Source organism: Muscardinus avellanarius, assembly GCF_963383645.1.
Source record: "Muscardinus avellanarius genome assembly, chromosome: 1".
Lineage (NCBI taxonomy): Eukaryota > Metazoa > Chordata > Mammalia > Rodentia > Gliridae > Muscardinus > Muscardinus avellanarius.
In genome coordinates this window covers 68,924,732-68,941,016 of record NC_137786.1, presented here as the reverse complement: position 1 = coordinate 68,941,016, position 16,285 = coordinate 68,924,732, and the positions used below count along the sequence as shown (strand labels likewise).

Here is a 16,285-nt window from a genome sequence, read left to right as displayed (position 1 = left end):
AATAAATTAATGTTACCTAAAATTTTTATATCAAAAAATCTATCTTTCCATAATCTATAAGAAAAGAAAATGTAACTTAACCTAATATATATTCTAAGAAGCATCTAGCAAGAGCAGTCTCTAAAACTTATCCAATGTTCTTGGGCCAAAGATGACATTGTTTAAATCAACCATAATGGTCTTTGAACACTGACCAAAATCTGAATCTTTCTACCTCCTACAAAGCCCTGTGTGCATGGCTCTGCTGATCTCAGTGTGAGGTCTTCCTCTGACCACAGCATTCCAGGCACACTGATGTGCCCTCAGCTCCTCAGTACCCTCAACACACCAACCTTTGCACCTTTGCACCTCCGTGATCGTTTCCTCTGCAGGGTCACTTCTCATGTGGCTAATGTTCCCTGTGTTCTGTTCACTTTCATTATAATTTTCATAAAAATCATATATCACAATTTACACTGAGACATTTATTTTCTTGTCTACTTATTTATGCTATTCCTCATCAGAAGGCTTATACCATCAGAGCAGGGACTATGTCTAATTGACTATTATAGACCTCAAACTCAACTTGATACTCATTAAAATATCAGAAAAAAATGAATGAACCTATCAAAAAAATGCCATATAGTTAATTTCTATCTTGTGCTATGTAGCTATGTTTCCCATGGCCTGAAAATTTAAGTAACCATGTGTCTTGGTCAATATTCTCACTATTGTAATCCAAAACAACTGACCACACAACTTAGAGGAAGGAAGATTCACTTGCTCATAGTTTGGGAGAGTTCAAGGTTCCGTTTATGTGAGGCCAGGGTCTGTGGAGCTCAGGGCATGGAGGAAGGAAGCAGAGAGAGGAAGAGCTAAGGCTCTGCTCACATCACAGAGGCCAGAGGCAGGCAAGCAAACAAGCAAGGGGTTCAAAGACAGAAGCACAGTCCCTAAGGCCATGCCCCCAGGGACCCATTTTCTCCAGTCACACCCCACCTGCTTAGGTTACCCCCTAGTAAGTTCATTACAACAACTTTCTCTACTGATGAGCTTACAACCTCATGACTTAATTATATCAATGCAGAACATTAAAACATGATCTCTTCAGGAGACATTCTATACCTAACCGTAACACTATAACTGGAAAAAACCAAGTACTCCAAGCACCACATAGAATTCAATTACATGAAAATAGAAATGGACAAAAACTCAGGTGATACCAGCTCACTAACAAAATATAGTATGGCCAGATATGGTGACACATGCTTATTATCCTAGTACTTGGAAGGTACTGAGATGGAAGGATCCTAGGTTCAAGACCAGCGTCAGAAACTTAGAGAGACCCTCAGCAACTCAATGAAAACTTGTAGCAAGATCAAAAAGGTCTGGGGGATGCAGCTCAGAGATAGAATACAACTGGCTTCAATTCCCAGCACGTGTATATGTATATGTATATGTATATGTATATGTATATGTATATGTATGTATATGTATTAATATGTGCTCCTTGCTCCAGATGAGTTGGTGGGGCCTATAACTCTGTATCAAGTTCACAGCCTAATTGCTGCCATAATTCCAACCAATTTCAATCAAATCAACTTCTGATTAGCGTCAGGATAGGAAATCAAATAGTTATAAGTATTTTTAATTTAAATGTTAATGTTTCTCCCTTTAGGTTTCCTTTGACTTCATGGAACAAGGATAATGTGCCAGATCAGTGGTTCATATTTATGCTCTGCATTGCTCAAGGTGAACTGAAACAGGAGGCCTACTCTTACATAAATCTGTGCATTCAACAAACACTGATTGGCACTGTGCTAGATCTTTTACCAGGAATACAATATAAACACACACAAATGCACACACCACACTGTCTTTGTCCCCAAGAAACTCCCGGCCCAGTACTGTGCAGAAGTATGAACACATAATTGTTGTGGTAAATACCCCTGGGAGGTGTGGTCAGCAAATCAGTGGACTTCCTTCAAGTAGGGGCCACCTCCACCCAGGCAATGGCTGACTAAATAAAGGGGACAGAAGGAAAGGTATAAAAGAGAGAACAGATTTTGATACCTGTTTCTGCTTTCTGCAGTGCAAAAGATCCTTTACTCAAGGTCCTGCTGAATGATAACATGTATGTGACAACAGAGGCATGAAGTAGGAAAGGAAGCTCATGGCTGGGGAGTCTCATAATATGGTCCTAGAGAGCTACAGGCCTGCACCACTTTGAGAAATGCTCTCAACCAGTGTCTTCAGGGTCTGCAACTCAACAGAGCCAGAAATCAGAGTTTTAACTCACTTTGAGACTATGTGCTCTGTGAGGCTGTCCTGTTTGTAAGGCCACCATTTTGAACACTTTGGGTATAAATTAATCAGCACACTTAGTATCCAATTGAATATAGTACACAACCCCTTGGTAACAAATTCAGGATGTTACTTTCTAAGTAATTGACATAATTAAATTTGGAAACCAGGGACTTCAAGGAAGATGGCAACGGAGAAAAGCAGGGCTTACGAGCCCCGCTAACAACAAATCTCTATTACCACAAAATCAGCGCCTTTCATAGCCAGAAAACACCATCAGCAGCGAAACAAACAATGTAATTACAAGGGACAGAGAAAAAGAGGGCTGGAAAAACGAGACACCAGAAAGAAACCAGACCGCAGTGCTGCGGCTGGAGCCGCGGCATGGAGTGGCGGGCGCCATCTTCCCTTGCAACACTAGGCCCCAGAGAGGAGGGGGACTCATAACGGATCTCAGAGCCAGAGAGGAGATACATGGCCGAGGACGCAGCAGCAGCGCCTTACTGCCGGCGGCAGCGGCGAACTCACCGAACGGCACCAAACCAACTCACTCAACAGCCTACCAGGCTCCAGAGAGGAGTGGCACACAGCAAGCTGAGGTGAGCCGCTGCGGAACAGCTGGGCAGAATTCGGCAGATTTTTCGGCGCAGGGAGCATCTAAAGCTCCCAGTGGCTGGGCTCAGCACACCCTGCAGGGACTCAGAGCAGAGCTCAAAACCAGAGAAGAGATACGCTAGCCTCACGGCCAAAGGCATGGCAATGGCGCAATATTGCCACGGGCAGCAGCAGCAGCGAATTCTCCAAGTCCACTATAGCTCCATCAGCGCACTCAACAACAGTGAGTCAAATTGCAGCCCCTAGAGGAGAAATCCCAGTACTGTACTCCCAGGGACTTGACCCAGTGGGGGAGTGGCAGTGGCAGAGATATCACACCATAGGAGAATGCCCAACCTGGCACCGCCATGGTCTTGTGCAGCCTCGATTGACTCCCTGGGTCTGTGACTCTGCGATACAACCTAGTAAAGGAATAGTGGGGACTGAGATACCATAGATTCGAGATCCAGAGCACCTTAAGTGAAGTCATAGTGACCCAAGGGAAGAACTCAGAGAAGGCACAAACTTCCAAAATCAAGGGAAAGAGAAATAACAATGGAGCAATGAATGCCCACAACCCCACAATATCAGAACCCAATAAAACAGAAATGCAGAGATTTATAGAAGATCAAATCAGGAAAATAACTGTAGAAATAATAGAGGTATTTCAAAAAGAATTCAGAGAGAGCCAAAAAGAGATAAAGGATGCAATTAATGTAGTAAAGGACTCAATTCAAAGTACAAACAACCGATTAGACCACATGGAGAATAGAATCTCACTCTTGGAAGATGATCACTCAAAAAATGAACGCATAGTTTCTAATTTAGAAAAAAAAATCCAACAGCAGGAATCTGACATTGAAGAAATATGGGCCCATTTTAAGAGAGCTACCTAAGAATAATTGGAATAGAAGAGGGAAAAGAAGGTGAAACCAAAGGGATCAACAATCTCTTCAAGGAAGTAATAGCAGAAAATTTTCCAAACATAGAGCAAGAGGTCGATACACAGGTCCAGGAAACTTATAGAACCCCCTTTAGACAGGATCAGAGAAGAGGATCCCCACACCACATAATTGTCAAAATGACCAATGTGGAAGCCAAGCAGAGAATGTTAAAGGCAACAAAAACAAAGGGCCAAGTGACATTCAGAGGCAAACCAATTAAAATCACTCCAGACTTCCCAAACCAAGTCATGAGAGCCAGAAGGGCTTGGAGTAACATATTCCAAACTCTGAAGGAAAACAACTTCTAGCCAAAAATTTCCTACTCAGGAAAACTTTCTATCAAATTAGATGGGGAAAAAAGAAGCTTCCATGACAAACAGAAACTGAAGGAATTTATGTCTTCAAAACCAGCGCTAGAGAAAATACTCAAAGAGATTAACTACAAAGAAGAATTAGGTAACACACACCAGAACCAGAGAAACAAGATTTTCCATCCAGCAGACAACTAAGATTGGTTATCTGTGGAGATTCATTATTTATGTTAGTCTTTTACATATCTCTAAGTTGAATTGTTTGCTTTTATTGTTGCTAATTTTTAGGATTTCTAGTTGGGATATTAATATACCTTCAGATATAGCATTTGGAAATATTTTATCCCATTCTATCAGTAATTTTTAACTCTGTTTACATTGTCTTTGGATATGCAATATTGTTTTATTTTTTAGGGAGTTTGTTTACCCTTCTGTTACCTGTGCCATTGAAATAATATCCAAGAAATCACTGCCAATTTCAATGTTGTGAGGTTTAATGACCCAGATTTTCTTCTAAAAGTTTATAGTCTTAAGATTTATATTTAGGTCTTTTATCTATTTTTGTATATGGTGTTAGGTAAGGGTTCAATTTTATTCTTTTTCATGTAACTATTATTTTTCAACAATATTTAGTTAAAAGATTATTATTTCCTCCATCAAATGTTCGTGGAAACTTTGTCAAAAATGACTTGACAATATATAAAAGAATTTATCTCTAGGCTTTTATTTAACTCCAATGGTTTATATATCTGCCTTTATAACAGTATTACACTGTTTCAATTATTGTAGCTTTATTTGTTTTGAAATTAGAAAATATACATCTAGCTTTGTTCTTTTTCAAGATCGTTTTGGGTATCTAGAGTCCATATTCCATATTAGGATAGATTTTTTCTGAAAAATAAACAAATGTATGATAGTTTCACCAAAAAAAAAGAAAAAAATTCTCTGGTAAGAAAGAAAGGAAAGAAAGCAAAAAGAAATATTGATATGTTTTCTTTAAGTCATCAAAAGCTTGGTATCAGACAAATGAAACTGTTATGTGAGATTATCATTGTTAATTTTGGATAAATTGCTATAATAGTAGATGTCAACCACTAAGCCAAGCATGGGAAGGAGGGTTGGGGAGGGAACGGGGTGGGGAGCGGGTAAGGGCTAATTGGGTGTTGTGTGCATGTATGTCTACACAAGTTTTTTTTTTTTATCCCATTATGATGTATGAACACAGTGCACCAATAAAGAATAAATTTAAAAAATTTGGAAACCTTAATTTATAACCCAACAAGATTAAGAAGCAATTTTTAAATCAGTAGAAATATACTACTTTGATTTTCTGTGGCCTTATAAATTCAGAGCCCCTCACTGCTTGTTTTCTCTCTCTCTTTCTCTATTTCCTTTTTTTCTCCTCCTTTTTTCTCTCAAGAGAAAAAAATAATATTTACACAAAGTCTTTTAAGTAGTTTTAATAATACAAAGTGCTCAAATGTTTACATATTTACCTGAGAGTTTTATATTTATATATTTGAATGATATATAGAAATATAGGTATTTGATTGGCAGTGTGAAATAATCTGGTGAATTTTCATTTTACTGTGGAATAAAGACATTGAGCATCACCCCCTCTGCCCCACTGCCTGGTTCCCACTGAACTCAGCACACGTTTGACCCATCTACTCACTTTGTAAATCTCTCCAGGGAAGGAGATTCTAAAACTTAATATTCCATTGCAGTAAGGAAAATTACCTTTCTTTTCTTATAATTCAAAGGCCTCTGCTGAAATAGAAGCCCATTTTCTTTTGTTTGGTTCTCAGCCAGGAGCACCTGGAGAATAACTTTTAATATGCATATTAAAATTATAGCTTCCTTCCAGGAATTTCACAAAGGGCATCAAAGAACAGCTTTGTCGATTCCCCCTAGATTCTACATAAAGGTTTAATTATAATAACAAGATTTTTAAAGATCAGGCTTGAATATTAGTAAGATTATAAAGCAACACACACTTATTTCTTTAGTTCCACCTTGGAAAAGATGTGAGAAGTAATTGTGGCACCAAGCAGTGTCGCGGATCAAAGAAGAAATTCCATTCATTTTGTATAAAGGAAAAAAATGTTTTTAATAATTTAATCAGGCAAAATGAAGCACTCAACATTCATCACTAGTAGTTATACAGAGCACGTAATCGTAGGTCTTAGTCTCTCTGCTCCTTTATTCTCACTTAAAGCTGTTATTCTAACTTGTCACGTTTCCATAGCAACTACTGCCTCCGTTTTTATAGCTTAGCACTAAGACTCATTTCTAACTATAGCAAATGCTCTAATATTAATTGTCAACACTGTTAAAACCTTTGGCTCTTCTCAAAAAGCAAACTTCTCCCCAGCACAGTATAAAAAAATCAGCTTCTTCTTTGACCTAAATCTCACTAAATGATATAATTTGTGTGTGTGGGGGGGGTACTGGAGTTCATTTCTAACTATAGCAAATGCTCTAATATTAATTGTCAACACTGTTAAAACCTTTGGCTCTTCTCAAAAAGCAAACTTCTCCCCAGCACAGTATAAAAAAATCAGCTTCTTCTTTGACCTAAATCTCACTAAATGATATAATTTGTGTGTGTGGGGGGGGGGGTACTGGAGTTCCTGGAAAACCTTCTACTTCTGGGCTACACTCCCAGACCTATTTTATACTTTTTTTTTTTTTTTTTTGAAAAAAGGTCTCTTAAGCCAGCACGGCTGGCTTCAAACCTGCACGATCCTCCTGTCTCCGCCGCCTCCCAAGTGCGGGGATTATAAGCGTGAGCCACCACGCCCAGCCTACCAATTAATATAATTTATGAAAATCAATCTTTCTTATTTGGGGGGAAGGGACGCCTTTGAGAGAAATAAAATAAAAATGCCCCCATCACACCTGAGTGCTAAACCAATTGAGAAATAAGATAATAATTATGACAGGCAGAAGCTGAAACAGGCCCTATGTTACTATGAAAGGCCAGGATGTAAAAAAAGTTTAGTGTAGTGCCGGGGTCCAGCCCTAGCAGGAGTCGGGGGTCGTGTGTTGGTGAAAGAAGAGTCAAGGTGGAGAGTGAGAGAAGACTCTGACACAGGAGACCAGATGGCAGCTTCTCCCACTTTATTCAGGATTTGTTACAATCTTTATACTTTCTTTCTTGGCAGAATAGACAAAACCACAGTCATGCAAGCAAAAAACTTCAAGGACAGAAAAAGTCTTTAACAGACTTCAGGACAGGGTGCCAGACATTTAATAAATCATAGAAAGTATGCTTTGCCTCATATCATAAGGTCAGCTTGAACTTAATCTTATATGTTGGCCCAAACTAAGGTCAGCTTGACCTTAATCTTTGGCCCAAACTTTATCCTTGGGAAAAAATATCTTTGCTGACTCAGTCTCTCACATGTCACTGCCCATCTATTTTAGTTATAATGCTTATGCATAAAATTCCAATTATATATATTAATCCAAATAATTTTAAAATAATTCTTTTGAAGGGGGAAGGGCTAGTTTTTCTCGCGGGGGACTCCAGCCTTTGCGGGTCCCCTTGCCGAGCTTTTGCTCAAGGCCTGCACGAGATGCTGCAGCAGTGTAGGTCCAAAATAGATTATAACTGAGGTCCTCCATTAGAAGGCAGATATGGAAGCCTATTGTGGGGGCTTTGGGCTCTGGCTAGGAAAGAGAGGCATGCTGGGGAAGAAACAAGGGAAATGTGTACTCTGGAGCCATCCTGCGACCAAAAAAGGAAAAAGAGAAGAGATGAACATGTTCAAAGTATTCTTCCTAAATGAAGCACAGTTGCACCCCTTACCTGGAATAAGCAAAGTAGCAATACAGAAATCAGGACTTTCAGTAGTTGAACTCCTACTTGAAAGGGAACATACAAGAAAAGAGAGAAATGGTCCTCCTTCTCATCTCTGCTCCCATTCCCTAACATTGAAAGAAAGTGCCTACTGTTTTTCATGTCCATCTAGTATCCCAAAGAAATCAGATTATAACTTAAACATACTTTTATCTTAACAACTACAAATCCCTACTATTCCACTGACCAGAAAACTATATCCCATCTATTTTGTGTCATGTTTGCTTTACATTTATTAATTTTTTCCCAAACTTAAAATCAAAATCTGTTTTATATCTATGTGGAAAACAACAAACATATTCTGGTTAAGTAACTTCTTTAATCACCACTTTTCTCTTTGTTAAATGGGGATACCTACTACACAGAGATTATTCTGATGATTAAAAGAAAGTATGCATGGTGGTGATGACGGTCTTATGAGTCCACTTGTTTTTGTCACATGACCAAAACTCATGACAAGAACAACCTAGAGAAGAAAAGGTTTATTTTGGCTCTCAGTTTCAAAGGTTCAGGCCAAGGTGGAGACATCATGGTGGAGGGCGTGGCAGAGGAAAGCCACTCAAGGTAGCTAGAAAGGAGAGAGAAGGAGGGAGAGAGGGAGAGGAAGATGGAGAGGGAGAAGAAAAGAGTGCAGAGAGAGAAGGAGGGAGGAAGAAAGGGAGGGAGAGACAGACAGACCCGCATACACCAGAGACAGATAAAGTCCCCAAGACCAGGTCCTACCTCCTAACTACACCCTACCTACCTATAGTTACCACTCAGTAAAACCATTCAAATTAATATATATTAATTTGAATATAAGACATATAATTGAATATATTATATTGAATATATTTGAATATAATATATACTTATATAATATATATATATATATATATATATATATATATAGAGAGAGAGAGAGAGAGAGAGAGAGAGATATCATAGTGCAGTGCTGTGGATTTAATCCAGGGGCATTCTATCTCTGAGCTACACTCTCATCCTGATTTTTTATTCTTTATTTTGAAACAGGGTCTCATCAAGTTGTAGAGGGCCTCACTAAGTAGTTGAGGCTGGCCAAAAACCCAGATTCTCCTGTCTTACTTTCCCAAGTACGGTAGGTACAAGCATGCACCACCATGCCTGGCTCTCGGATTACTAATCAATAGATTTATAAAAAGATAAAAAGATTGGAGCTCCAATTCAATTTGACCTCTGGATGTTTTCTATTGCCAACACATGAGCTTTTCTGGTTGACATTTTATATCCAAAACATAACATTGATGATGATATCAATGATTCTGCTCTTCCTTCAAACTCCAAAACATACTGTGAATCTGGTAACATTTCTTTTTCTCCAATGCTACCTACTTGGACTACTGGAACAGCCCTTCTTAGATAACCTGAGTCCTCTCTTGCCCTGATAGGTGTTCTTTCACAGAAGACAAGGATCCCAGCCAGGCGTGGCGGCGCACGCTTGTAATCCCCGCACTTGGGAGGCTGAGACAGGAGGATCGTGCAGGTTCGAAGCCAACCTCAGCTGGCTTAAGAGACCCTGTTTCCAAATAAAATATAAAATAGGTCTGGGAGTGTAGCCCGGAGGTAGAAGGTCCCTGGGTTCCATCCCCAGTACCACACACACACACACACACACACACACACACACACACACACAAAGGCCGGGCGTGGTGGTGCACACTTGTAATCCCTGCACTTGGGAGGCTGAGACAGGAGGATCACATAGGTTCGAAGTCAGCCTCAGCTACTTAGTGACGCTCTCAGTAACTTAGTGAGACCCTGTTTCCAAAAATAGGTCTGGGAGTATAGCCTGGAGGTAGAAAGCTTCTGGGTTCCACCCCCAGTACCACACATACACACAAAAAAAAAGAATAAGAAATTGGGCAGGGGGTGTAGCTTGGAGGTCAAATGCCTCTGGGTTCCATCCCCAGACCCGCAAAAAAAAAAAAAAAAAAAAAAAAAAAGACAAGGATCCTTCAAAACTGTAGACTGGATCTTGTCACTCTCTTATTTGAAATCCTCTAATGAAATCCTCTAATGGCCTCTCCTTAGTCAGAATCAAACCCAAACCCCTTATCCTGGCCTAAAGCTTGGCCATGGTGGCCCTGCTGACCTCTTTAGATTCACCTTCCTCTACTTTCCTGCCAGCTCGCTACCCTCAGCTGTTGGGGCCCTCTTCTTTTCCCTTTAAGTCTTCAAGCTTAATCTTGTTTAAGATCTCTTTTTGGAAAATGTAGGACCCTTAATCAAATGATGACCCTTCTTCTTTTCATGTCTCAACTTAAGCAATAAGTTCATCAGGGAATAAAAAATTCAAAAGCCAAAGCTCCAAGAAACAAAAATGAAATTATTTTTTCTTTTTTTAAGCTATCGTAAAAATAATCCTTGACTCTGAACACACTGACCCTTAGTTCATGCCTTAGTCATAGGTTTTATATGTATAATAATACATGCTACTGAAAATAAACCATAGCCCAACATCCAACTATAATCTCCACATCCCTCTACCTAATGTCACTATTATTCTGAATATGATGCAGAAGACCTGAAGAGTACTATCAGTCACCTAATTAACACTTATAGAACATTCCAAACATCAGAATACACTTACTTTTCAAGTGTACATGGAAAACTCACTGTCAGTGGTATCTATTTTCTGATCCACAAAGCAAACATTAACAAACTTAAGAGTATGCTTTTAAACCATAACAGAATCAAACAAGAATTCAAGAACATATTTGAAAAATTCCTGAATATTTGAATATTAAGTAAGACACTTCTAATTGTTCCATGATCAAAAAAGAAATTGGTAAAAGCCAGGCGTGGTGGTGCATGCTTGTAATCCCCACACTTGGTAGGCTGAGACAGGAGAATTGCACAGGTTTTCAAAGCTAGCCCCAGCTACTTAGCGAGGCTCTTAGCAACTTAGTGAGACCCTGTTTCCAAAAAATATAAAATAGGTCTGGGAGTATAGCTTGGAGGTAGAAAGCCTCTGGGTTCCACTCCCAGTACCACCAAAAAAAAAAAAGAAAAAAAGAAATTGGTAAATATTTTAACTGAATCAAAACTAAAACACAACATACCAAAACTTGTGACAAAGCTTATTGTGCTTATTGTAATATGTAACCAAAGGACTGTTTATACATTACATATATTCTAAGAGAATTAAGGATTCTGATAATTGATTGTAGTAAGTTCCAATGAATTTATGTTGCTTCAGCATCCATTTTGAATATGGTATAACTTGGAATTACTCTTACCTCTAGAAATAGGGCTTAGTTACCATTGACACAATTTCTATTTCTCTACCTCTTCTCAGTTCTTCAATACGGTCAGTCACAGACCTATTTTATACAACTACCACCTAGTGATCACCTCCTATGGGACAGGGAGATAGAATCTACCTGACTCTCCCCATGGATCCCCGTACCTTGCCTGGGCTGCACAGTTGTGCCACACTGATCACCTCTCAGTAACAGTGTGACCACACAGAACTCATACTGTTTGCCTCGAACCCATTAGTGAGAATTCCCATTAATTTCCTGGGGCAATGCCCTGGACCCCAACAAAGGCTTTAATTCTACAGCCCTTCACATCTCTCCTGCTCCCCTTTCACTGGTTGTGTACCTCCTACTGAGGCATGTTGCTGCCCCGTGTCTGACCTGACTGACAAATCACAAACTTGGTTTTTTTTCCCTCATCAGAAGTCTTTTACAGAGTGGCTATATTAGTAGGAATACATTGGACAAGGGTGTCTTCCAATAACACTTGTGAAGGGGTCAACTATCTGTCAGACACTTAATCATAGGGTAAATAAATATCCTGTAAATATCACAATGTAAACATTTATGACCACCTTTCTTGGATCTCCATCAGGGAAGGGCAGTGCTAGAATTTATAGTCACTCTCCTGAGAGATTTCAACACTACATATATGAGCGCGCGCGCGCGTGTGTGTGTGTGTGTGTGTGTGTGTGTGTGTGTGTGTTACTGGGGACTAGAAAGCAGGGGCGATCTACCTCCGAGCTATGCTTCCAGACCTCTTTTTACTTATTTTTGTGATGCTGAGAATTAAACCCAGGGGCACCCTATCTTTGAACTAAGCTCCCAGACCCCGGACCTTTTTTTTTTTTTTTTTTTTAATTTGGAAACAGGATATCCCTAAATTGCTGACAGCCTAAATTGCTAAGGCTGGCTTCAAATCTGTGATCCTCCAGTCTCACTCTCCCAAGTAATAGGATACAAACGTGCACCATCCTGCCCGGCCTTATTCCATATTTTATTTTGAAAAAGGCTAAGTTGCTGCAGCTTGCCTCCAATCTATCTCAGTCTCCCACGTACAGTACCTGTGAACGCCATCACACCCAGCTATAAACTTTTCCTCTTAACTGCCGTCTCCCCACTGCAAGGAAAATATATTTTAAAAATACATGAAGCAATATTGCAGATAACACTAATATTTACTTTATTTTACAGGTGAAAACTGAGGTTTAAAAAGTTAATTAAATGAATCGCCTGAGGTCGCACAGCCGATAAATGACGGCTTTCGGGGTAATGCCGGGTCTGAGTCCAAAGCTTGGATTTTACACCACAATGCCTCACTAAAATTTTGCCATTTACTGCGTTGCCTGTGAGTGTGAGGCAATGCTCTGAAGTCCAACCGCCCACTCGGTAGTCACAGGTGACCACCCCACCTCGCTCACCGCCGCCCGGCGGCCCCTCTCTCTACGCCCGGACCGCCCAACCCGGAGGACCGGCGTGCCCAGAGCGCCTGCACGGAAGCCGGCATGGCGCGCAGGGCTCTGGGATTCGTAGTCCACACGCCCACTCCGCCCGGCCCGGCCCCGCACGGAGGACGGGCGTGCCCAGGGCGCCTGCGCAGGGGCCGGCGTCACCCACAGCACTCTGGGATTGGTAGTTCACATGCGCACTGTCCGCGGCCTTCGCCTGAATAGGAAATAACGATGGAAAATGCAAACTGGATATCTCTGAATTTTGTGAGAACAAAATAAGACGCCAATTCTGTCTCGTGAAAGTGGAGCAATGCGTCTTTTTCAATCGAGGCGCCGGCCTCGAGTCAGGCGCCGCACAGGCAGCCGCGCGAGGTCCTTGGCGGCTAGGCGGGGCCTCTCGCAGTGCCTTGTGGGTCCGTCCTGGGCGGCTTCTCTCTTTTGCTGCGGCCCGTGGCACCAGCAGGATGGGTGAGCTGTGCGGGGTCCGGCCGAGGCGCCGCAGGAGGCATCTGGGGCCCGGGGATGGGCAAGCGCAGGGGAATGACACCTGGGGAAGGGTTCCTCGGCGAGGCGCGACAGGAGGGCTGGGAAGCGCGGCTCCCGCGGGCACATGGCCCCCGCGTGCGGAGCGCGCCCAGGCCGCGCCACCCGGGAGCAGACGCCGAGCCGAGCGGAGCGTGCGCCTCCATTTTCTGGGAAAACGCACGCACCCGGGGGCTTGTGCCCTTTATAACGTTAATTATTAGGGTCGAGGGAACCTTGAGGTCAACTTGACCCAAGGGCCAAGATGTGTAACGAAAGCCAGCCGGCATAAAGGTTTAGTTCTGATGAACAGTGTTTTAGAGGATGTGAGACGGGGCATTGGTGTCGTTGTGCGAAGTAATTGCAATGGTTTTTAATTCTCAGGCAAGTGTCGCGGTCTTCGTACTGCCAGGAAGCTCCGTAGTCACCGACGGGACCAGAAGTGGCATGATAAACAGTACAAGAAAGCCCATTTGGGCACAGCCCTGAAGGCCAACCCTTTTGGAGGTGCTTCCCATGCAAAGGGAATTGTGCTGGAAAAAGTGTAAGTGAGCATTCACTAATCTCTTTAAGGCTTGACTCCAATTTTGAACACTTAATATCTTGTTTCAAAGCTGCAGATTGTTTTAGGTTTTTGTGTAGTCTCTCTCCGGGCATTTAGGAGGCAGATTATAAACCACCGTTGTTTTTGTGGTACTGGAATTTGAACTGAGGGGCATTCTACCTCGGAGCTGCACCCCCAGCCCTCTTATAGCTGTCTTACTAAATTGTGATCCTCCTGACTTAGCCTCCCAAGTACTGGGATTACAGGTGTGCACCATCACTGTACTATTGTATTTTAAATTTATTGCATAGAGGTTAGTTAACCAAGTTATTTTGATTCAGTAATGGGTTGGGTGGAAGAGAAAATGTAAATAAGAGAGGGACATAGATCAGCACCTCTGTTTGTGGGGATTGTTAGAAGCAAATGGTACCTGTCACCTGTTTAATCTTTGGTATCATGACTTTTCTATTTGAGAAAACTAAGGTAAAGAGAAGTGCCTTGCCTGAAGTCATGCAGCAAAAAATCAAGCCATATGATTCATTTCATATAATGCTGTTAAATTTAGTGGTAAAGTTAAAAGTTTTTTTAATCTAGATTTCCTAGCTCAAATTCTAGTTTCCTATCTTTACAACTAAAAAGGGATTAAACTTCTCCCATTGTGTTAATGAAACTCTGAAAAGACCAACCTTAGTTGCTTAGAAGCTTGCTTTCTTAGAGCTACACTAAGCCCTTTTTAAAAATTTTGAAGCAGTTTCACCAAGTTGTTGAGGCTGCCCTTAAAACTGATCCCAAGTACAAGGGTTACAGGAGTATACCATTCTATCTGGCTAAAATAATAGGATTGGAGGCTTTAAGAATGGATCGAAAAGTCGACAATTTCTCATTAGTTTTATGCTAGTGTGTAACCTTTTCAAAAAGCTAATTCACTCTCCTGTGCATTTTGTGTTTCAGAGGGGTTGAAGCCAAACAGCCAAATTCTGCCATTAGGAAATGTGTCAGGGTCCAGCTAATCAAGAACGGCAAGAAAATTACAGCTTTTGTGCCTAATGATGGTTGTTTGAACTTTATTGAGGTGAGTGTTTCAAATTAGTTTAATTTCCTATAGTTTTTGTTTGGGGGATTGCTCTTCTCATTTTTTTGAATAAATGAGTACTTGTGTGATTGCTATTCACATACCAGAAGTAAACATTTTATTTATTTCTTTCAGGAAAACGATGAAGTTCTGGTTGCTGGGTTTGGTCGGAAAGGTCATGCTGTTGGTGACATTCCTGGAGTCCGGTTTAAGGTTGTTAAAGTAGCCAATGTGTCTCTCTTGGCCTTATACAAAGGCAAGAAAGAAAGACCGAGATCATAAATATCAATGGTGAAAATGTGGTAGCAATAAATTTTCGTATTCCAAAAATGTTTTGTATTTTTATTTTCTCTTAAAGTAGCATTTCGTGCTTAACCAATTATTGGAGGTGGTAAGATGAGTTGTTTTAGAATTCTTTAGAGTAAATGGGATTAATGACCTAGGGCAAAGTTTCTCTTGCATGGAGTAAAAAGTCTTAATTACATAGTATTCTGCTACTTATTTATCTTCCTGGGGTAGAGATAGAAAAGGATCCTGATAAGGTACATCCTGCTCTGTATTTCAAGTATGTAAACATGTTGGTCTATGTTGTAATTCTGTACCTACATTGGTGCCTTTAAAATGGGAAGGTAAAGCATTGGGTAGTATGATGGAAGTGCATGTGAGGGCACCTACAGCAAGGGAGACCTAAGTGATCTAAGTGTTGGTAACTGATAGAATCTGACTTTAAGGTTTGCTTTCAGGCACGCCCATAGCAGTGAGTGATGAAGTATGTATTTGTGCTTTGTTAACTTGGAGGTGGGTGTTGGGTACTTGGGGCTTTTGCAATCCGCACATTTTGATTTAAATTGTTCACAATGTCTTAGCTTTTTGGTTTCTGATTTAGTGATCTGGAGGACTTGTTGACTGCATTTGAGTGATTAACTTGCTCTCACAAAAGCTTAGCACTTAGATTGTTTTGAATCTTGGGATATTTTGCTTATCCTGGGATGGTAACCAGAATGTTTCCTATGGCACAGGAGAACCTGTGTTAAGTCTGATCCCTTCCTACCTGTCCCCAGCCTTCCTCTCCATGGTCCCAACTACCCGAATTACCTTCATCCCCTAAATTAGGGTGTCTTCCATTGTCTCCTTCATTTTAGACCTTATTGATTACTTACTAGGTGCCTCAGCAAATTTCATTAAATCCCTATATGGCTGTTGCTTAGTTAATAAAGTGGTTTCTAGCAGTTTTTTTTGTTTTATGTATTACCAAGGACTAAGCCCTTTCATGTGGGTCTCACCTAGTTGCTAAGGTTGGTCTTAAACCTGTGGTCCTTCCAAATACTAGCATTACAGGAATGTACCACTGCACCTAACTGAAATCAGTCCTAGTGCTGCAAGTAGGCAGGGAACTAATGTGGGTTAGGCTGCACAAGAAG

At 41.0% G+C, this 16,285-nt stretch overlaps 1 protein-coding gene across 1 annotated transcript; it reads left to right on the top strand.

Moving 5' to 3' along the window:
* Positions 1–13,176: 13,176 nt before the first annotated feature.
* On the top strand, positions 13,177–15,177 carry RPS23 (ribosomal protein S23). The gene is made up of 4 exons (XM_080701620.1): positions 13,177–13,194; positions 13,633–13,792; positions 14,744–14,864; positions 15,000–15,177. Exons 1-4 carry the CDS (start codon positions 13,191–13,193, stop codon positions 15,144–15,146), a joined length of 432 nt encoding a protein of 143 aa, XP_080557746.1. The 5' UTR covers positions 13,177–13,190; the 3' UTR covers positions 15,147–15,177.
* Positions 15,178–16,285: the final 1,108 nt, after the last annotated feature.

Bases quoted from the DNA above. Each gene is read 5' to 3' on its own strand.
- RPS23 (XM_080701620.1), top strand. The intron at 13,793-14,743 runs GTAAGTGAGCAT...TTTGTGTTTCAG, and splicing joins GGAATTGTGCTGGAAAAAGT to AGGGGTTGAAGCCAAACAGC. The intron at 14,865-14,999 runs GTGAGTGTTTCA...TATTTCTTTCAG, and splicing joins GTTGTTTGAACTTTATTGAG to GAAAACGATGAAGTTCTGGT.